The 15,356-nt window shown below is 32.3% G+C and overlaps 1 protein-coding gene and 1 pseudogene across 1 annotated transcript; one reads left to right on the forward strand and one right to left on the reverse strand.

The window, feature by feature from the left end:
* Positions 1-564: 564 nt before the first annotated feature.
* Positions 565-2,162, reverse strand: LOC133197846 (uncharacterized). Its single transcript, XM_061334035.1, has 2 exons — positions 1,787-2,162; positions 565-992 (listed from the first exon to the last, which is right to left on the reverse strand). Exons 1-2 carry the CDS (start codon positions 2,160-2,162, stop codon positions 565-567), a joined length of 804 nt encoding a protein of 267 aa, XP_061190019.1.
* Positions 2,163-4,326: 2,164 nt separating this feature from the next.
* Positions 4,327-6,365, forward strand: LOC133197847 (uncharacterized; annotated as a pseudogene).
* The last annotated feature ends 8,991 nt before the right edge of the window (positions 6,366-15,356 follow it).

Consider the following 15,356-nt stretch of genomic DNA (forward strand, 5'->3'; position numbering starts at 1 on the left):
CAATTATCCAGAAAATCACCTTGTCTGAAGCTTCTATACATGTATAGGAAATGCATAGCCCAGATCAGAGACGTATAAAGCTACAATATAACATGTAGTAAAGAAACGGGTCTCGAATAAAATTCTAAATATTTTAATTAATATCAGTGGACTAGAAGATCAAGACGTGAATTAAAGATATAAATGAAAATAAATAATTATTTCAATGGTTGAGAACAACGACAAAAGTGAGCTAGACGAGTTAAAACGTAAAACACGTGGATAAAAAAAAATCTGCGTCGACGCTCACCGTCTGCAACGTCAAATCTTTATGACGTTATTTCTCTGTTTTAGCAAAATTGCCATAAGGCCATTTTGTCATGGGCGCAATCATATATATATATATATATATATATATATATATATATATATATATATATATATATATATATATATACAGATGAGAAACAATAAATTAATTAACACATTGTACACTTAGGTCAGAAGACAAAAGAAATGTAAGATATGCAAAATGAACGTAATTGAATGGATTCCTTTGAATTTTATTCATTTGATAGTTTATTCTCAAAAGAGTTTCCAGCCGTTGAAAGTAGATCGGTATCGGCGAGTGCTTTGTAAAATCCCACTCACTCCCACGTCTGGTTGTGTACGAATATGAACCTCATCGCCTTGGTTCAATTCTAAAATGACCATATCTGTTGACGAAACTATAGTGCTGACACTTTGAGCACCAGCAAATGACCCAGATACAGAGTTGGAGTTGACGACCAAATCCGTAAAAATGAATCCGCCAGAGCTGGCATATATTTTCCAAGTAAATGCATACACGCCATGTTTGGGAGCAGTGAAGGCACCAGTATGTGGACTGTAGTTACTGCCGACGTTTGTATGTGCAACATCGAAGATGATTGTCTGATGTTGGCCTGGGTGATTCTCCGACTTGGACATGAAAGAAAAGAAGGCAACACAATCGGCAGGTGTAGGTGGGATATCTGTAAAGAAGGTAGTTTAACATATGTATTTAATAGGAACAGTTATCAAAAGATATTCGAGCAGGAAAACAAATAAGAGTTATATTGTCGAGACAACATTATTTTATTGTAAATTTGTATCTTTTGATATCTAAATTTCATAAACTGTACTGAATTGAACAAAAATAATGCTAATCAAAATGAAACATAGTTACTATCAAGAAATGATTTTTAAAAATATGGCCTAGGAAGGGTAAATGCCTTTAGATAGTTATTTTGTTCTAAGCTAAATGTGTAATGTGCATCACTCATGTGCAAAACGTATCTAAATATATATATAAAAAGTTTTTATTAGATGTAGGTACATGTAGCAAACTGAAAGATATTGCTCAAAATACCGTGTACTTGATTTATCAGAGGCTTCTTTCTGCAAAAGGCGCTAAATAGAGTACACAACAAATTGTACGTTTATAGTATTCCTATATGGTTTATCATTTAGGTTTTGCAAAACTAATTTCCTTTCTAATTACATAAAGAAGCACCATTAAGAATTCATTTCTGAAATGGAAGTATTTCTTTCAGGCCTTAAATAATAACTTACTATGGTACATTTTCTACATGAGATTAAGTCTACATACTGCGTACTTTATCTTAAATGTTCCAAGGAAAGTAATCTAAGATGACTTAAATTTACAACATACAATGGCAATACAAGAAAAATGCATAGTTTGCAAAAAATATAATTCCGCGTAATTATGGCATAGTGGAAAAAAAAACAGTTACAGTATCAATGGCAGTAAATTTAAAATTATTACCCGTCATCAGTAATCGTTGAACCCTCCTGCGCTGTTCGTTATAGATATTCAGTTTTTCAGGTAAATTGTGTGCTTGTGTATTGTCAAATGTTGTACCATTGATCAGAGGCGCTGTATGATTGTCTTCATGTCTGAATAATTCTTCTTTCTGCAATATTTTTTGCCCTGTGTTAAGTATTGATGTTTTCTGAATTTCACAATTCTTCAAAGTCTTTTGCATATCAGCAACCGTGTGTTCCATTTTCGAGATTTTCTTCTCCTGAAGAGCGTTCGCCTTTGATTGGTCCTCCATGTCCCGTTTAATCCGCTTGTTTTCCATCAAGACTTTGTCAATCTTCTGATTCAACTCCTTGTTGTCCTCCTGAATAATCGCCATTTTTTTCCCTTATTGCCTCGTTGTCTTCTATCAAATCTGCAATCATTCTCTCCAACCTTGGAATGGCCCCATTTTCGATATTTCCAAAGCATCCCTCAAAATGAAGAAACATTAGAAAGCAAAATAAGAATGATGACATTGTATTTCAGTTACAAAGTCTTGTACTTTCTTATCTAAGAATTTTCTCCAAATTGGTATCGGCTATTTCTTCTTATCTTTACACAATTATGTCCTGATGTAAATGGCCTAGTTTTGGAAGTGCACAGAAAAATTTGACCTCTTTTCAAAGGTTTGGAAAACCTACTATTTAGTTATGTTTTCCGTATTTACTTGTAGTATAAACTAATCGATAACTAATCAAAGTGTATTTAATAGTACAGATAATACCTCATGTATTGGATTCATCACAAAATGTTTATTTAGATATACACACACATTGTGGGATTGTCTTTTATTAAAAAAGATATTCATAGTTAAGATGCATAGTATTACCAGATCATGTAACAAAATGTATATTAACAAGAACCACAAATGTAAAAAGAAATATACATATATATATATATATATATATATATATATATATATATATATATATATATATATATATATATATATATATATATATATATATATATACATGTATATACATATATATATATATATATATATATATATATATATATATATATATATATATATATATATATATATATATATATATATATATATATATATATGACTGCCGTCACGAGAAAAGGGCCCTTATCATACGACGTCACAATGCTCAGAAAACGACGTCAAAGTCGCGGTATTGTAAACACTGAAGTGATTTTTGTCGGCTGCATTTGATGTGTTGATGAACAATGAAAATAAAGTAGAAATGGATTTCCAGGTAAAGGACATTTTTTCTTTTCAAATTATATATAAATTGATATAGAAAATATTATTAATAACATTATTATTATGTAGAATATGTATTTCATTAATTGGAATTATGCATATCATATTGGGTGTTTCGGCCTATAACTTATCGCGACCTTCAATACACACGAATCGCGATGTCAACTCTAGATATAATACATTGATACATAGTGATACATGTACATGTATATATATAGGGAGAGAGAGAGAGAGAGAGAGAGAGAGAGAGAGAGAGAGAGAGAGAGAGAGAGAGATACAAGTTTCCCAATACTATTTACGTTTTAACTTTGACTGAGTGTTATTTCATGATATGATGTCTTTGTGTGTGTGTGAGAGAGAGAGAGAGAGAGAGAGAGAGAGAGAGAGAGAGAGAATAATTTATGTATATCTTTTTTTAGTGCCGTTACATTCTTTTCTGAAAAAAATGTAAATATTGCCTAAATCATTTCTTTTTTTTATTTCCTCTTACACAAACACTGGCTTGACTGTTAAATGAAAACTAATGTTAAGGAGAGTTGTGTACATGTACGTGTATGGTCTGCGCGGTGAAAATGTGTGAGAATTCATTGAAGATTTTGGAATCGTATCATTAATAATTTTTTTTAAGTATTTAGTACGTAAAACAGAAACTTGATATTAAATAAAAATCTTAAAACTCTAAAACCTATTAAAAAAATTAATATATAGTGATTCGCTACGCTTCCAGAAAGTTTATGTAATTTATTTTTTAGATTGTTTATCGTAGCTATAGTATTGCGCTCTAATAAAAAAAACTATTGAACGGTGTGATTTAATGATCCCGGACTGTATATAAGTTCAAAGCGAATAAGTAATAAATAATGAAATAAAGAAATTGATACATAAAATTATTTTTTTCTGATAAAAAAAGTATTTCATATTAATTTTACCTAGTTTAGAGAAATATATCCAAATTGAACTGTGTTTGTGTTTTTGTATAGGAATTAGATCAAGTTAATGCGGAATATTTTTCAAGAGCTTTACAAAGTATTGAGACAATGTCACTGACAACGAAAACGATACTGTTCTTGCAAATACAAATGAAACAGAAGGAGAAACAATTAATAGACTTTCCAGGAATTATGATCTCTTTGAAGACAATGATACAGCAACAATTTTTGAGGAAGATTTCTTGGTAAAAGAAACGGTTAAAAGCGGTTGTGCCTGTCAATCAAAATGTTATGAAAAGTTTCACATTGAGAAAATCACCAATCACATTTACACAATGCGAGAACTTACCAAAGACAAACAAGATATGTATATAATGGGAAAGTTAAAAAGTAAAAGTATCGGCGATGATTTGAGTAAAAAAAGAGGCAAAGATTCGCATACAAATATGACGATTGCGAAATATGCAAGGAAGCATTTTTGTTCATCCACGACATTGGGGAAGAACGATTGAAAAACATTGTTCAGCATTTAAAGAAAAATGGTCCTGTTCCAAGGTTGCATGGCAACAAAGGCAAAAAACCTAAGCATACTTTGAAATTCCAAGATATTAAGAGAGTAGTAAATTTTATTTTGAGATATGGTGAAGAAAATGGCATACCATTGCCAGCTGTACCACATGCTAATGATGCTTCGGAGACATCTATTTTACTAGCAGCTTCGACGACGAAAGCAGACATCCATTTAAAATACAAAGTAGCCTGTGAAGAGAGTCAGGTAAGAGCCGTAGAACTGTGATCACTCAAGGGGATATGGCTTACCTGCATGTCACATATAAAAATAGCTTCACCAAGAGCAGACATGTGTTCTAAATGTGAGAAGCTGAGATATCAAGTAACAGCTGCTGTCACAGAAGAAGATAAACTGATGGCCTTAGACGCATTTAAATATCACATTGAAGTTTCGCAAGGTAGAATTCCTATATTTCTTTATTCTATTTCATAATCTTTTGTTTATATTTTTGAAAATGATTTTATAAATCAGTTAAATTTTTCAAATGTCATGAGGATTCACCAATAATCAAATGTAACGTATGTTCCACATTACGAGCAGGTGAACACATGATATACAGAGAAAGCGTCCAGGCTGCACGGAGTGAATTGGAAGAATATGGACATCGCCCAGTAGGTCGACAGTCATCGTCAACTTCTTTGTACAACGTGCACTACACCTTCGACTTTGCCCAGCAGCTCACCATTCCACACCATGCCAGACTAGAGGGTCCGCTTTATTTCACCTCACCTAGAAAGGTTCAGCTCTTTTGGGGTGTGTATGGAAGGGAGCAAAGAGCAGTATAACTATCTCTTTGACAAGGACCAGACGATTGGAGTGGATGGTACAAAGGCACACGGTCCTAACACAGTAATCACTCTTTTGCACCAAACATTACAAAACTACGGGTGTGGAGAGATGTCTTGTAAAATCCACTGCGATAATTGTGCAGGTGATCAATTCTGTTTAAGTTTAAAGCACTGCTCATTTATATTTACGTCTGAAGCATCCATTTCAATAACTGCCATTTTATAAAAATGTTCTTAACGTTTATTAATGGTCTTATATTTTGTAGGACAGAAAAAGAACCGTTACATGTTGGTCTATCTTGCATGGAGAATACTTACTGGGCTTCATACAGAAATAACCCGTACAATGCAAATACCTGGGCATACAAAGTGCTTAGTAGACGCAGGATTTGCCTACATTAAGAAATTGTATCGTCGGTCAGTAAGATGTATTCATTCTAACTAAAAGTCTTTTTTCCTCTTTTATTATAATTTCTTTGACAGACATGATTAAAGAAATGTTTTTATTTGGATAAAAGTTACTAATATATACAGGTTTTTATTGTAGGACTGACAATGACTCGCTTGAAGATTTAAACAGAACTGTTTGTAAATCTGCCGTTGGAAATCAGGCCATAGTGGTAGAAAATGACTTTCAATGGTATGACTGGACGTCATTTTTATCTGCGGATTTTTTAGCAATTCCAAGGATCAGAAAATTATATCATTTTAGATTTAGTGCAATGCAGCCAGGAAAGTCAACAGATGCGGAGAAACCAATCAAGATTCTTCAGGACCAGGGTGCTAGTTTTTCTGCCACGAATCTACCAACGACTTTGGTAAAAGGTATTAAATTTTAGAAATTTTTTAGGTCCTTCACCATGTATTTCACGTGAGGAATATTGATTCATGCATTGTTTTTCCTCTTGCAGGTGGGCTCTCTGCTGAGAGAAAATTGTATCTATTTAAGTACATCAGACCTTTTGTAAAAGACCACAAAAAGGACCTTACCTGTCCAGCTCCTGATGAGGAATAAGGATAATAAGTTATTGTATCTGCAAAACCAATTATAAGTGCACACACTTGTTACAGTAGCATGTAGATTCAAATGCTAAAATAAGCAGTTTCAAAAAGTATCAATTTCATTTACGGAATAAAACGTTTATGAAAAGGTCCAAAACATTATTGTGTAACTCTATTTTGTTTTTATACTATGATCATTAAGGCAGAACATGTAAAATTGAATGAATAAAGGCAATTTTTTAAAAGGAAAAAACTTAATATTCGCTTTAGTGCATGCAAAAATCCAGGAATTTTACCAAGGTACATGTATTTGTGTGGGAAGATCCACTCGATTTTTAAAAAAATCGACTCAGATATCTTTTTACAACCAGAAAAAAAAATACTTCCTCAAAGCCGAGAAACCTATTTTTATGTATGTGCGGGGGTGGGGGTGACCCTCCCCCCTACAATCGACTCACATTCTCTAGATTGGCAAGTGCATTCAGTGTATAGACATCAGTTGAAAATACAGGTAGTAATAAAATCTTGTCTCATGAATTTGGTAGTGAAAACAATGGTCATTTATTAATAAATGAATGTTGGAAAGGGAATTGATGCCACGCAACGTTATATTTTTTCAATGTGTAACGTAAAAGCGGTTTTGAGGCGCCTGATTGAAATGCTTGTAAAATCTGTGATAACTTTAAACGTGATATCTTTGAAACCTTGATAAATTTGAACTCAGAAAGTGTCAGACTATTATTATTTATCAAAAAGTCAATTTGTGAAATTTTGACCTTACGGACCCTTTTCTCGTGACGGCAGTCATATAAAAAATAAAATAAAAAAAAATATTTGTTGTTGCGTTAACTTCACATAAATGAGGCGTTTTTTTTCTAGAATGTGCAGGTTTAAAGTAGGGCAATCAGAATGTAGAAGGTTATTCCCATTCCCTATTGACTTTTCGAATGGCGAACCGCATGCTGTGGCCGGTTCCCTATTCATATTACCGTAAGTGTCCTAATAATTTTTTTTTTCCAAAAGAAACTTGAATGACTCATTTTAATACATGTTAGAGAAGCGAATCAAAGATTTCACTTAATTAATAAGAAAGAGGACCCCAAACCGATGCAGCTAGCCTGATAAAAATGATGACAATGGATATCATACCATTAAAAGGCAAACCTTGTGACAGGGGCTGGCTTACATCCTGGGTCCTCCTAAATTTAGACCTTTCATCTTTTTACAGGAGAGAATTCTGGGGGTGGCAGTGACTTGACTTATCTACAATATTTTACTGGCATCGGTCAATATTTATGGAGCTACGAAACACTCTCTTTTCGTTCAGCCACGGCCAGATTGGGGGGGGGGGGGGAATTCTAGCTGTAGTTGGTGATTCCCAAGCGATTAACTGAAATTGAAATCAGAAAAAAAATCATTTTCAAAATTGGTCTCGCACATATACTGTAGATTCCTAAATATACGCGAAGAATTAATTATCGCGTAATTAAGCGAAAAGAACCACTCGCGAAATAAAATTACTCGCTTTTATTTTTATGGTGCTGAAATCAATGTAAAATCGTTTGATCAACAGTCCACTCGCGAATTATTGTTCTCGTGATTTGGTGTTAAAGAGTCATTTCACGATAATAAGTACTCGCGAAAAATCAGGAATCTACAGTATGTGCAGAAAGAATGTGAATGGGCAAAGTTGAAATAATTGGATAACTAGAATTAAGAGACAAAAAGCTTTGTATCTACTAAGAAAAAATTGTAAGTGGCGAGATAAACAATACCTCAATAGACTCTCTCTCTCTCTCTCTCATGCATCATATCAATCACTATCTGTGCTTTATACAGTCTAGCTAATAATCATGAGATATCATGTTGGTTTCCAAATTCAATAAAGCTGAAAAAAGGTAATAAAATAACCTTGGATGTGTACGTAAACTGTACATTTGTTTGTTTGTATGTTGTTTAACGTCCCTCTCCAGAATTTTTCACTCATATGGAGACGCCACCACTTGCCGGTGGAGAACTGCAAATTTTGTCCTATGTTTAGCACTTAGGGCCATTGAGAAGTGAGGGATCTTTTTCGTGCCAGCACCTACTGCGACACGGGACCTCGGTTTATACGGTATCATCCGAAGGACCGGTCTCCACGTTCCACAGTGGGATTCGAACCCGGGACGTAAGGATAAGTCCTTACTTCGCGACTCTAGTGCAGACGCTCTAACCACTGCGCCACGCGGGCGCCCTGTACATTTGTAACGACATTGTTAATTCGAATGAAAGACATGAACAGTGCCTTTACAAGTAATAGTACGAGGGATTTTCGGTAAAATCGTGGACAAGGAATCCGGGTCATTTCCCTCCAGCGCCTGTTCCACCTAGGTCATTTCCGCCCAAGTCAATTCTTTCCTAGGTCATTTCCCTCTATAACCCAGGTCATTTCACTCCACAACCTAGGTTATTTCACTCCCAACATGAAAATTATAAATGTGAATTTTCTTTTTTAAATTCGTAATTATTTAACTCTTTTCTTTTTAAACTTTGAAACTTCATACTAAAGTTATTTGCTATATGCAAGCACATGCACTATTATGTGTATTGAAATTTATAAACGTTGGTGGGTTAATTATTTCTTATTTATTTATTCTTGTTTAAAGATAAACAAATTAATTTTCCTTTTTAAAATTGTTATTGTCTTTTTTTGTCTATTATTTTATTCTTTTTTTTGTACACTTTACAATATAATATCGCTCATTAAAAAAAAAAATAAAATAGTATCAGGTATATAACTATTAATTGTTCTCGCTGCTTTGTCTATACTTTTTATTGCTTTTATCAACAATGTGTAATGTAAAAAATGCAATTCTTTTTATTATTGCCTGTCGGATTTGATACATTGTACAACGGCAATATATAATACATGCTTGGAACATATGTTTATGTGTGAATTCCAATATTAATTGCTTCAATTACAGACTGATAGTTCATTTAGTTCTTAATTATTCATTTAGAAAAGAAATATTAAATAACTATTTTTTAGATAGAAATGAAATTTCAAAATTTAAGAAAACTTGCTAATTTTGAATTTTGAACCTCTCCCGATCAAAATTAAACTGACACCGACTGGTATTAAATAATGTAAAAATGTTTCTTTATTTCATAAGAATACTTGCTTAGTTTAAATATGCTTTAAAATTAATCGAACTTAACAACGAATTTCTTTTCCTGCATGTGACCACAAATTGACAAAGTAAAGGTTTGTGTATTTGAACCGATAAAAAACCAGAGAAATCTTGAATGACTTTTGTTCTTTTGATATCATTAATGTCTTTTTAGTTTGACTTGACTCCCTTATTAAAAATGATATAGTATTTCAAATATCCTTTTTTCCAACAAGGAAGGATAAAGGGTTCTAAATTCACATACATGTAAAAGAAAATTGTGCATAGACAAATGTATGTGTGGTGTACGCTGAACTGTTTCCATGTTTTAATTGGGTCTCCAGTTCAAGTCCTCCAATATTTTTTTTTTTGGCATCAATATAGATAAAGGTATATATTTAATTATTTTGATATTAGCTAGTTAATATTTGCTGAACACAAACGCTTAAAAACCCATAGCATTTTATATTTTCTAAACGCAATAATAATAATAATAATAATAATAAAAACAACAACAAAAAAACAACAAAATAACCCCAGATATTACACACACGACTTGGAGACTTAATTCTAGTACACTTAATTCTCCTTTATTTACAAAACATGTAATGTGCTTGTGGAAAAAAAAAACTGAAAGAACAACACACTCTACATTCGAAAGGTGTTCCTTCACTGATATAAGAAAAAAAAATATTTGACACAGAAGGACCAGTTACATGTACTTTCAACGTTTTCTTATTTGGAGATGTGGAAATTATTCTTTTAATGCGAACATTTTTAAACATTTACTTTATTTCTGCAACTGATAAAATATTTAACTTGAAATCTATCGGGTTTTCTTCATTATGGTCGTATCGTTGAGTTGTTAAATTTGGAATGCATGATATGAAAATTTCCAAACAAATTAATTGATGCAAGGCCGTGCCCCCCCCCCCCCCAATAATTTTGCCGATATACAGATTACTATAGAAAACATAGCTACTATATGCTTGTGCCCCCTCAATAAAAACGTCTGATGACTTTTTTTGTTTGTTTGTTTGTTTGTTTGTTTTGTTTTTGTTTTTTGTTTTTTGCTTGTCAAGGAATTTTTGATAGTGCCCCCTCCCCCCAACTGAAAATGTATGGTTGTGCCCCCCCCCCCCCCCCCAAAAAAAACAAAAAACAAACAAACTGAAATTGCTTCCTACGGGCCTGTTTCTTTCTGAGAATTGTCTTGTTGATAAGGTTTTACTATGTAAATTGACATTCTTTTTGTTGCTGTACGGTCAAACACAGGCAAATAGCATTTTAAATAAATGTACTAAAAGTTTGAGTTAGAGAAAAGTGCTACTCCCCTGAAAAAAATTTGGATTTTCGAGTTTGGGTAGTTTACTTTGGGAGGGGGGAGGGGGTGGCCCCTATCTTTGAAAAACTGGTCTGTGATAAAAGTAAATTTCTCTTCGCTATATAGTATCGATTTTCATTTATTAATGAAAATATCTTGTAAATTGTGTGCTTCTACAAACAAACATTTTTTTAAATGATCATTTTATTAAACTTGATTAACTCTGGAATAATTTTTTTTCCTTTCTATCAGTGTTATGGTTTTTATTTGAAAAGACTTCTGCCTAAGTAAAACAGACAGATATGGAGTAAAATGACCTAGATAGGAGAGTGAAATGACATGCCGTGAAATGACCTACCGTGAAATGGAATTGGAGAGAAATAACCTAGGAGAGAAAGGGTTTTAGAGAGAAATGACCTGACTGACACCGTGGACAAGTAGTCTAGTGTGAAAAATAATCAACACTGAACTCCAGAATTTTCCTCACTCCTTAGTACATTTTTGATCAATATTCATTGAATTTTTAAAGAGCTATATATCCAAATAAACAAGATATTGAATTTGATGTCATGTATGGCATCGCTTTACGTCAAAATGTCTAAAGCAACGTCATGTTTCATCTTTGCTTTAAAAAGTTGGATAAGTCCAACTTAACTTCAAAGGACTTTACTGAAGCACTAACTAGAGTTTTCCTTTATTCCTCTGTAAACAGTCGAGGGACCAATCTCGCAGACATATGGTGCTTATGAAAACTTGAATTAGTAAGTTATGGAAGGTACTTTCGCTTTCACTGAAATAAAAAGGTTTATTTTTCGTCTGTCCGAATCGATACCTTCTTTAGTTGTAGCAAATAGTTGATTATCTGTACCTTTTTGATTTATGGGGGACTCGATCAAAAAGCCCCCGTTTAAGAAATGTCCATTCCTCTTGTATTCTAATGTTTTAGTGATATTTTTATATTTTTCTTACTTCTCTGATCATTTGAAGTCTCCTAAGGAGTCGTTACTCAATCAACATATAACTGAACTGCTCTCCGGTGCGCCGTTACGTCATCAAACGTCAACATTGTTTGTATGTTTTGTTTACCACTTTCCCATTTCAGAGTCTCGGAAACTGCCAGAAGTGAAACAAATTCCTTGAAATATTCCAACTGACGACGTACTGCATACTGAATAAAAAATACAATTTTTACCCAACCTTATCGGTTTAGTATTTTTATTTCGAAAAAAAAAAAAAGATAATCGCATACTTCTTGATTTCTTGGTCCTGTGCCTTAATACCATACCCTGTGCATATTCAAGTATAATAAAATCCCTACCTTTGCCTATTATTTATTAAAAAAAAAATATTAAGATAGACTTAAATATGATGAACAAACATTTGCTGAGAATTTCAGCTCAGTGCGAGCATTTTATTGTTTTTTTTTTCCCGATAAAAAAACAATGTCCAAGAATTTATTGTACAACCCTCAAATAATGTCGATAGTGCCTTCGCTCACTCGCTGTGTAATGGTCGTATCCCTGTTTCTCAACAAGTTTTTTTTTCTCGCAACTATAGCAATTTATAGAATGAATGACTCTATCAATATACTATACTTTTAACATAATCCGTAATATTTCAAGTCGCTGAATAAGACTCACTCTTTCTGCTGTTAAATTATATAATGTCCAATATGTTGAGTGTTGAATCCTGGGAATACGACAGAATTTCTATATGCAATATTTCAAAAGGTACAGGTACAGGAAATATCATCATGACACTCCAGAATTTTTTTTTTAAATAAAGGTTTGATCAAAGTTAAATTTCGAAATTAAGGAAAACAATTAATAAAAATTATTATTAGAAATAATCTGTCTGTACTTGACAACAAGGTGAAAATATGTTTCTTTTGAGCTGCACAGCACTGTGTTGTTTATTTTAATTAAACATAATGTAAATATGATTGAATCTAAGAATCCGTGTTGAAATGGAAAGAGTTAAAAATGAGCAATACGTATTTTCAAATTACTGTTTTTTTTTTTTTAAATTTTGGTTAAATTCCCTTTGCATAGAATAATGTCAACGAAGCAAAGTATTAGAAAAGTGTCGTAATTCAAATATATATCCTTTTTTATTGTTGTTGGTTGATTAGTTTGACCATTCGGATCTTCTCCTACGATCATCATCTTCAAATTTTTGTCTTCATAACCAACTTTTCTCTCATGGAAATTTGAAGATTCTGATAGAAATATAAAATGATAATTTGTGCAAGGGATTGACTTTTATTAAGAAAGTTTCTATAAAACTTAACCCTTGTGTGTTTGAATGAAACACAGTCATATGTATACATGTATCAGATGCTACTGTTAGTTATGTAAACATAAAAGCATTCTCAACACATTTTAGAGATAATAATTTTTAAGGGAAAACATTTAGTAACATATCAATACTTATCAGTCTCCATTAGGTGAGACATCTTACATATATATATATATATATATATATATATATATATATATATATATATATATATATATATATATATATATATATATATATATATATATATACATACTTTTAATTGTTGCGTAAAATTGACTCATGAGCACTACACGTAAGATGTACTGCATGTAAAATATTTGTTTTAAATGTTGATAAAAAAGAGAAAAAATCTCAATTTTATTACTTTTAAAGACAAATATGTACTTAAATAATATGTTAAAATGCAACTAGGAAATTTGAGATAAGAAAATCAGAAAAATGACAAAATCGTGTTTATTCTTTTTTTCCTGTAGAACATTTGGAGAGCAGGAAAATATATACATTTGAAGGAGAAAATATGAATTTATATTTAGCCTATATGTTTAAACACAAATATGTTGAATGCTCTTTCTAAATACATAAACACTTATCATGTGATGCATTTAAAAAAAAAAAAACATTTACTTTGACAGAAACAGATGAAGATCAGGAGAATAAATAAAACATTTAGCAGAGATAAACTGTTCGCTAACATAAATTGCTTTTACATATTTTAAGACACTTTTTAAATCCATAATCATGAACATATTTAAATGAAATCTTTATAAATATTATGAAAAAAAGGATACTCATTTCTTTCATTATTATGTTTGTTCTTACTATAGTTTTCATTAAAATCGCAAGGCAGGAGGCCCATAGACCACAAAGTTCACTTGAGTAACTATGACCATTCTGTTCTTACACAGCCGCTTTTTGTCGCTCGCTTCGGGCATTTTTAATTTGTATTTTACGCTTTTCCCTGCTTTAAGAATGGTATCCGATGATTTGCCATATATTTCACTTTTATTCCTCATACTTTATTTGACTTTCAAATATCCAAAACAGCCCTATGTTGTTTTGAAATGTCAGTTTAAAATATTCATACTCTTACGTCCATGTTAGGTGCTCGTGCGAGAAAAAAAAAAATCTTTCAAAGAACATACTGCAGCTGTACTGCCAGGTTATATTGAAATAAATCCAGGGATTACCTCAACACCAAATGACAAATGTTCAGGATCTAGTATATCAACAAGTGCTTCAAACAACATATCATTTGACCCAAATAGATTTACTTCCGCACATTGAAATGTTCAAAGTCTAACTCTAAATATTCACGCGCTTGAAGGAGAAATTCACTTAGAACTAATTAAGCTAAACTTGAACATTTGTTATCAATTTAGGTGTGTTGTGGATACTTTTAAATGAATGGATAAGACGCTACAAACCGCGTATGAAAAGAAAAGTCGAAGTAAATTTGAGAAACTTTCTCGGAGGCACCACATTCAAACAAATACTTTATGGGCCTTGACGCATTTGACAACGTCATTTACAGCAAACTAGAATTAGAGTATGCTTTAAAGATGGAGTTACAGCTACTCTGACTCAGTTGAAAATGAACACCAGCTATAATTCTGTTTAATTAATATTAAAAAAAAAACTAAAATTATTGTTTTATGTATTATCAGGTAAACAGACGCAGTAACAGTAGTAAAACAGTAACGTAACATAACCCGGATTTAGAGTGTGCGCCGACATAGCTGCATAACTGTACACTGAAGGTATATGGGCTCGAGCGTCCCATTACGAGGTGCTTGTTTATGCCTATCATTCACTAAGTTACAGGTAGGGCGTCTTCATTAGTCTTGACTGATTAAATAACAGTAATAGTGTTTTACTTGTAGTTAAAGGGTATCTAAAGGTTTTGTAATTGGTATACCAACAACAATCTTTGGTTTATAATGATTTCGGCTGATTTAATCACTTGCAACATTTCGTATCAAATTCCATATACTGCATCATTAAACCAATGAAATAATTCATATCAAACTAATTAAGATGCAACCCAAAATTAAAAAAAAATGTAATGAAACACTGATGTCCCCATATGACAGCTTATGGCGAAGGTTGAAGTTTCTCAAATGCAAGTCAAACTTCAAAAATCAAGGTCAATAGATAAAATGTTGGAATCTAAAGGAAGGTCTTTTTACAAGGAAACATCTGTGAAATATGAAAGCTCAATGCTAGCTGT

This window comes from Saccostrea echinata, unplaced genomic scaffold (genome assembly GCF_033153115.1).
Source record: "Saccostrea echinata isolate AGI-Se365-2 ecotype Australia unplaced genomic scaffold, CSIRO_AGI_Sech_v1 ptg000032l, whole genome shotgun sequence".
Taxonomy (NCBI): Eukaryota; Metazoa; Mollusca; class Bivalvia; order Ostreida; family Ostreidae; genus Saccostrea; species Saccostrea echinata.

Bases quoted from the DNA above. Each gene is read 5' to 3' on its own strand.
- LOC133197846 (XM_061334035.1), bottom strand. From the start codon at position 2,162: ATGGCGATTATTCAGGAGGACAACAAGGAGTTGAATCAGAAGATTGAC. The intron at 993-1,786 runs GTAATAATTTTA...CCTTCTTTACAG, and splicing joins TCAACGATTACTGATGACGG to ATATCCCACCTACACCTGCC.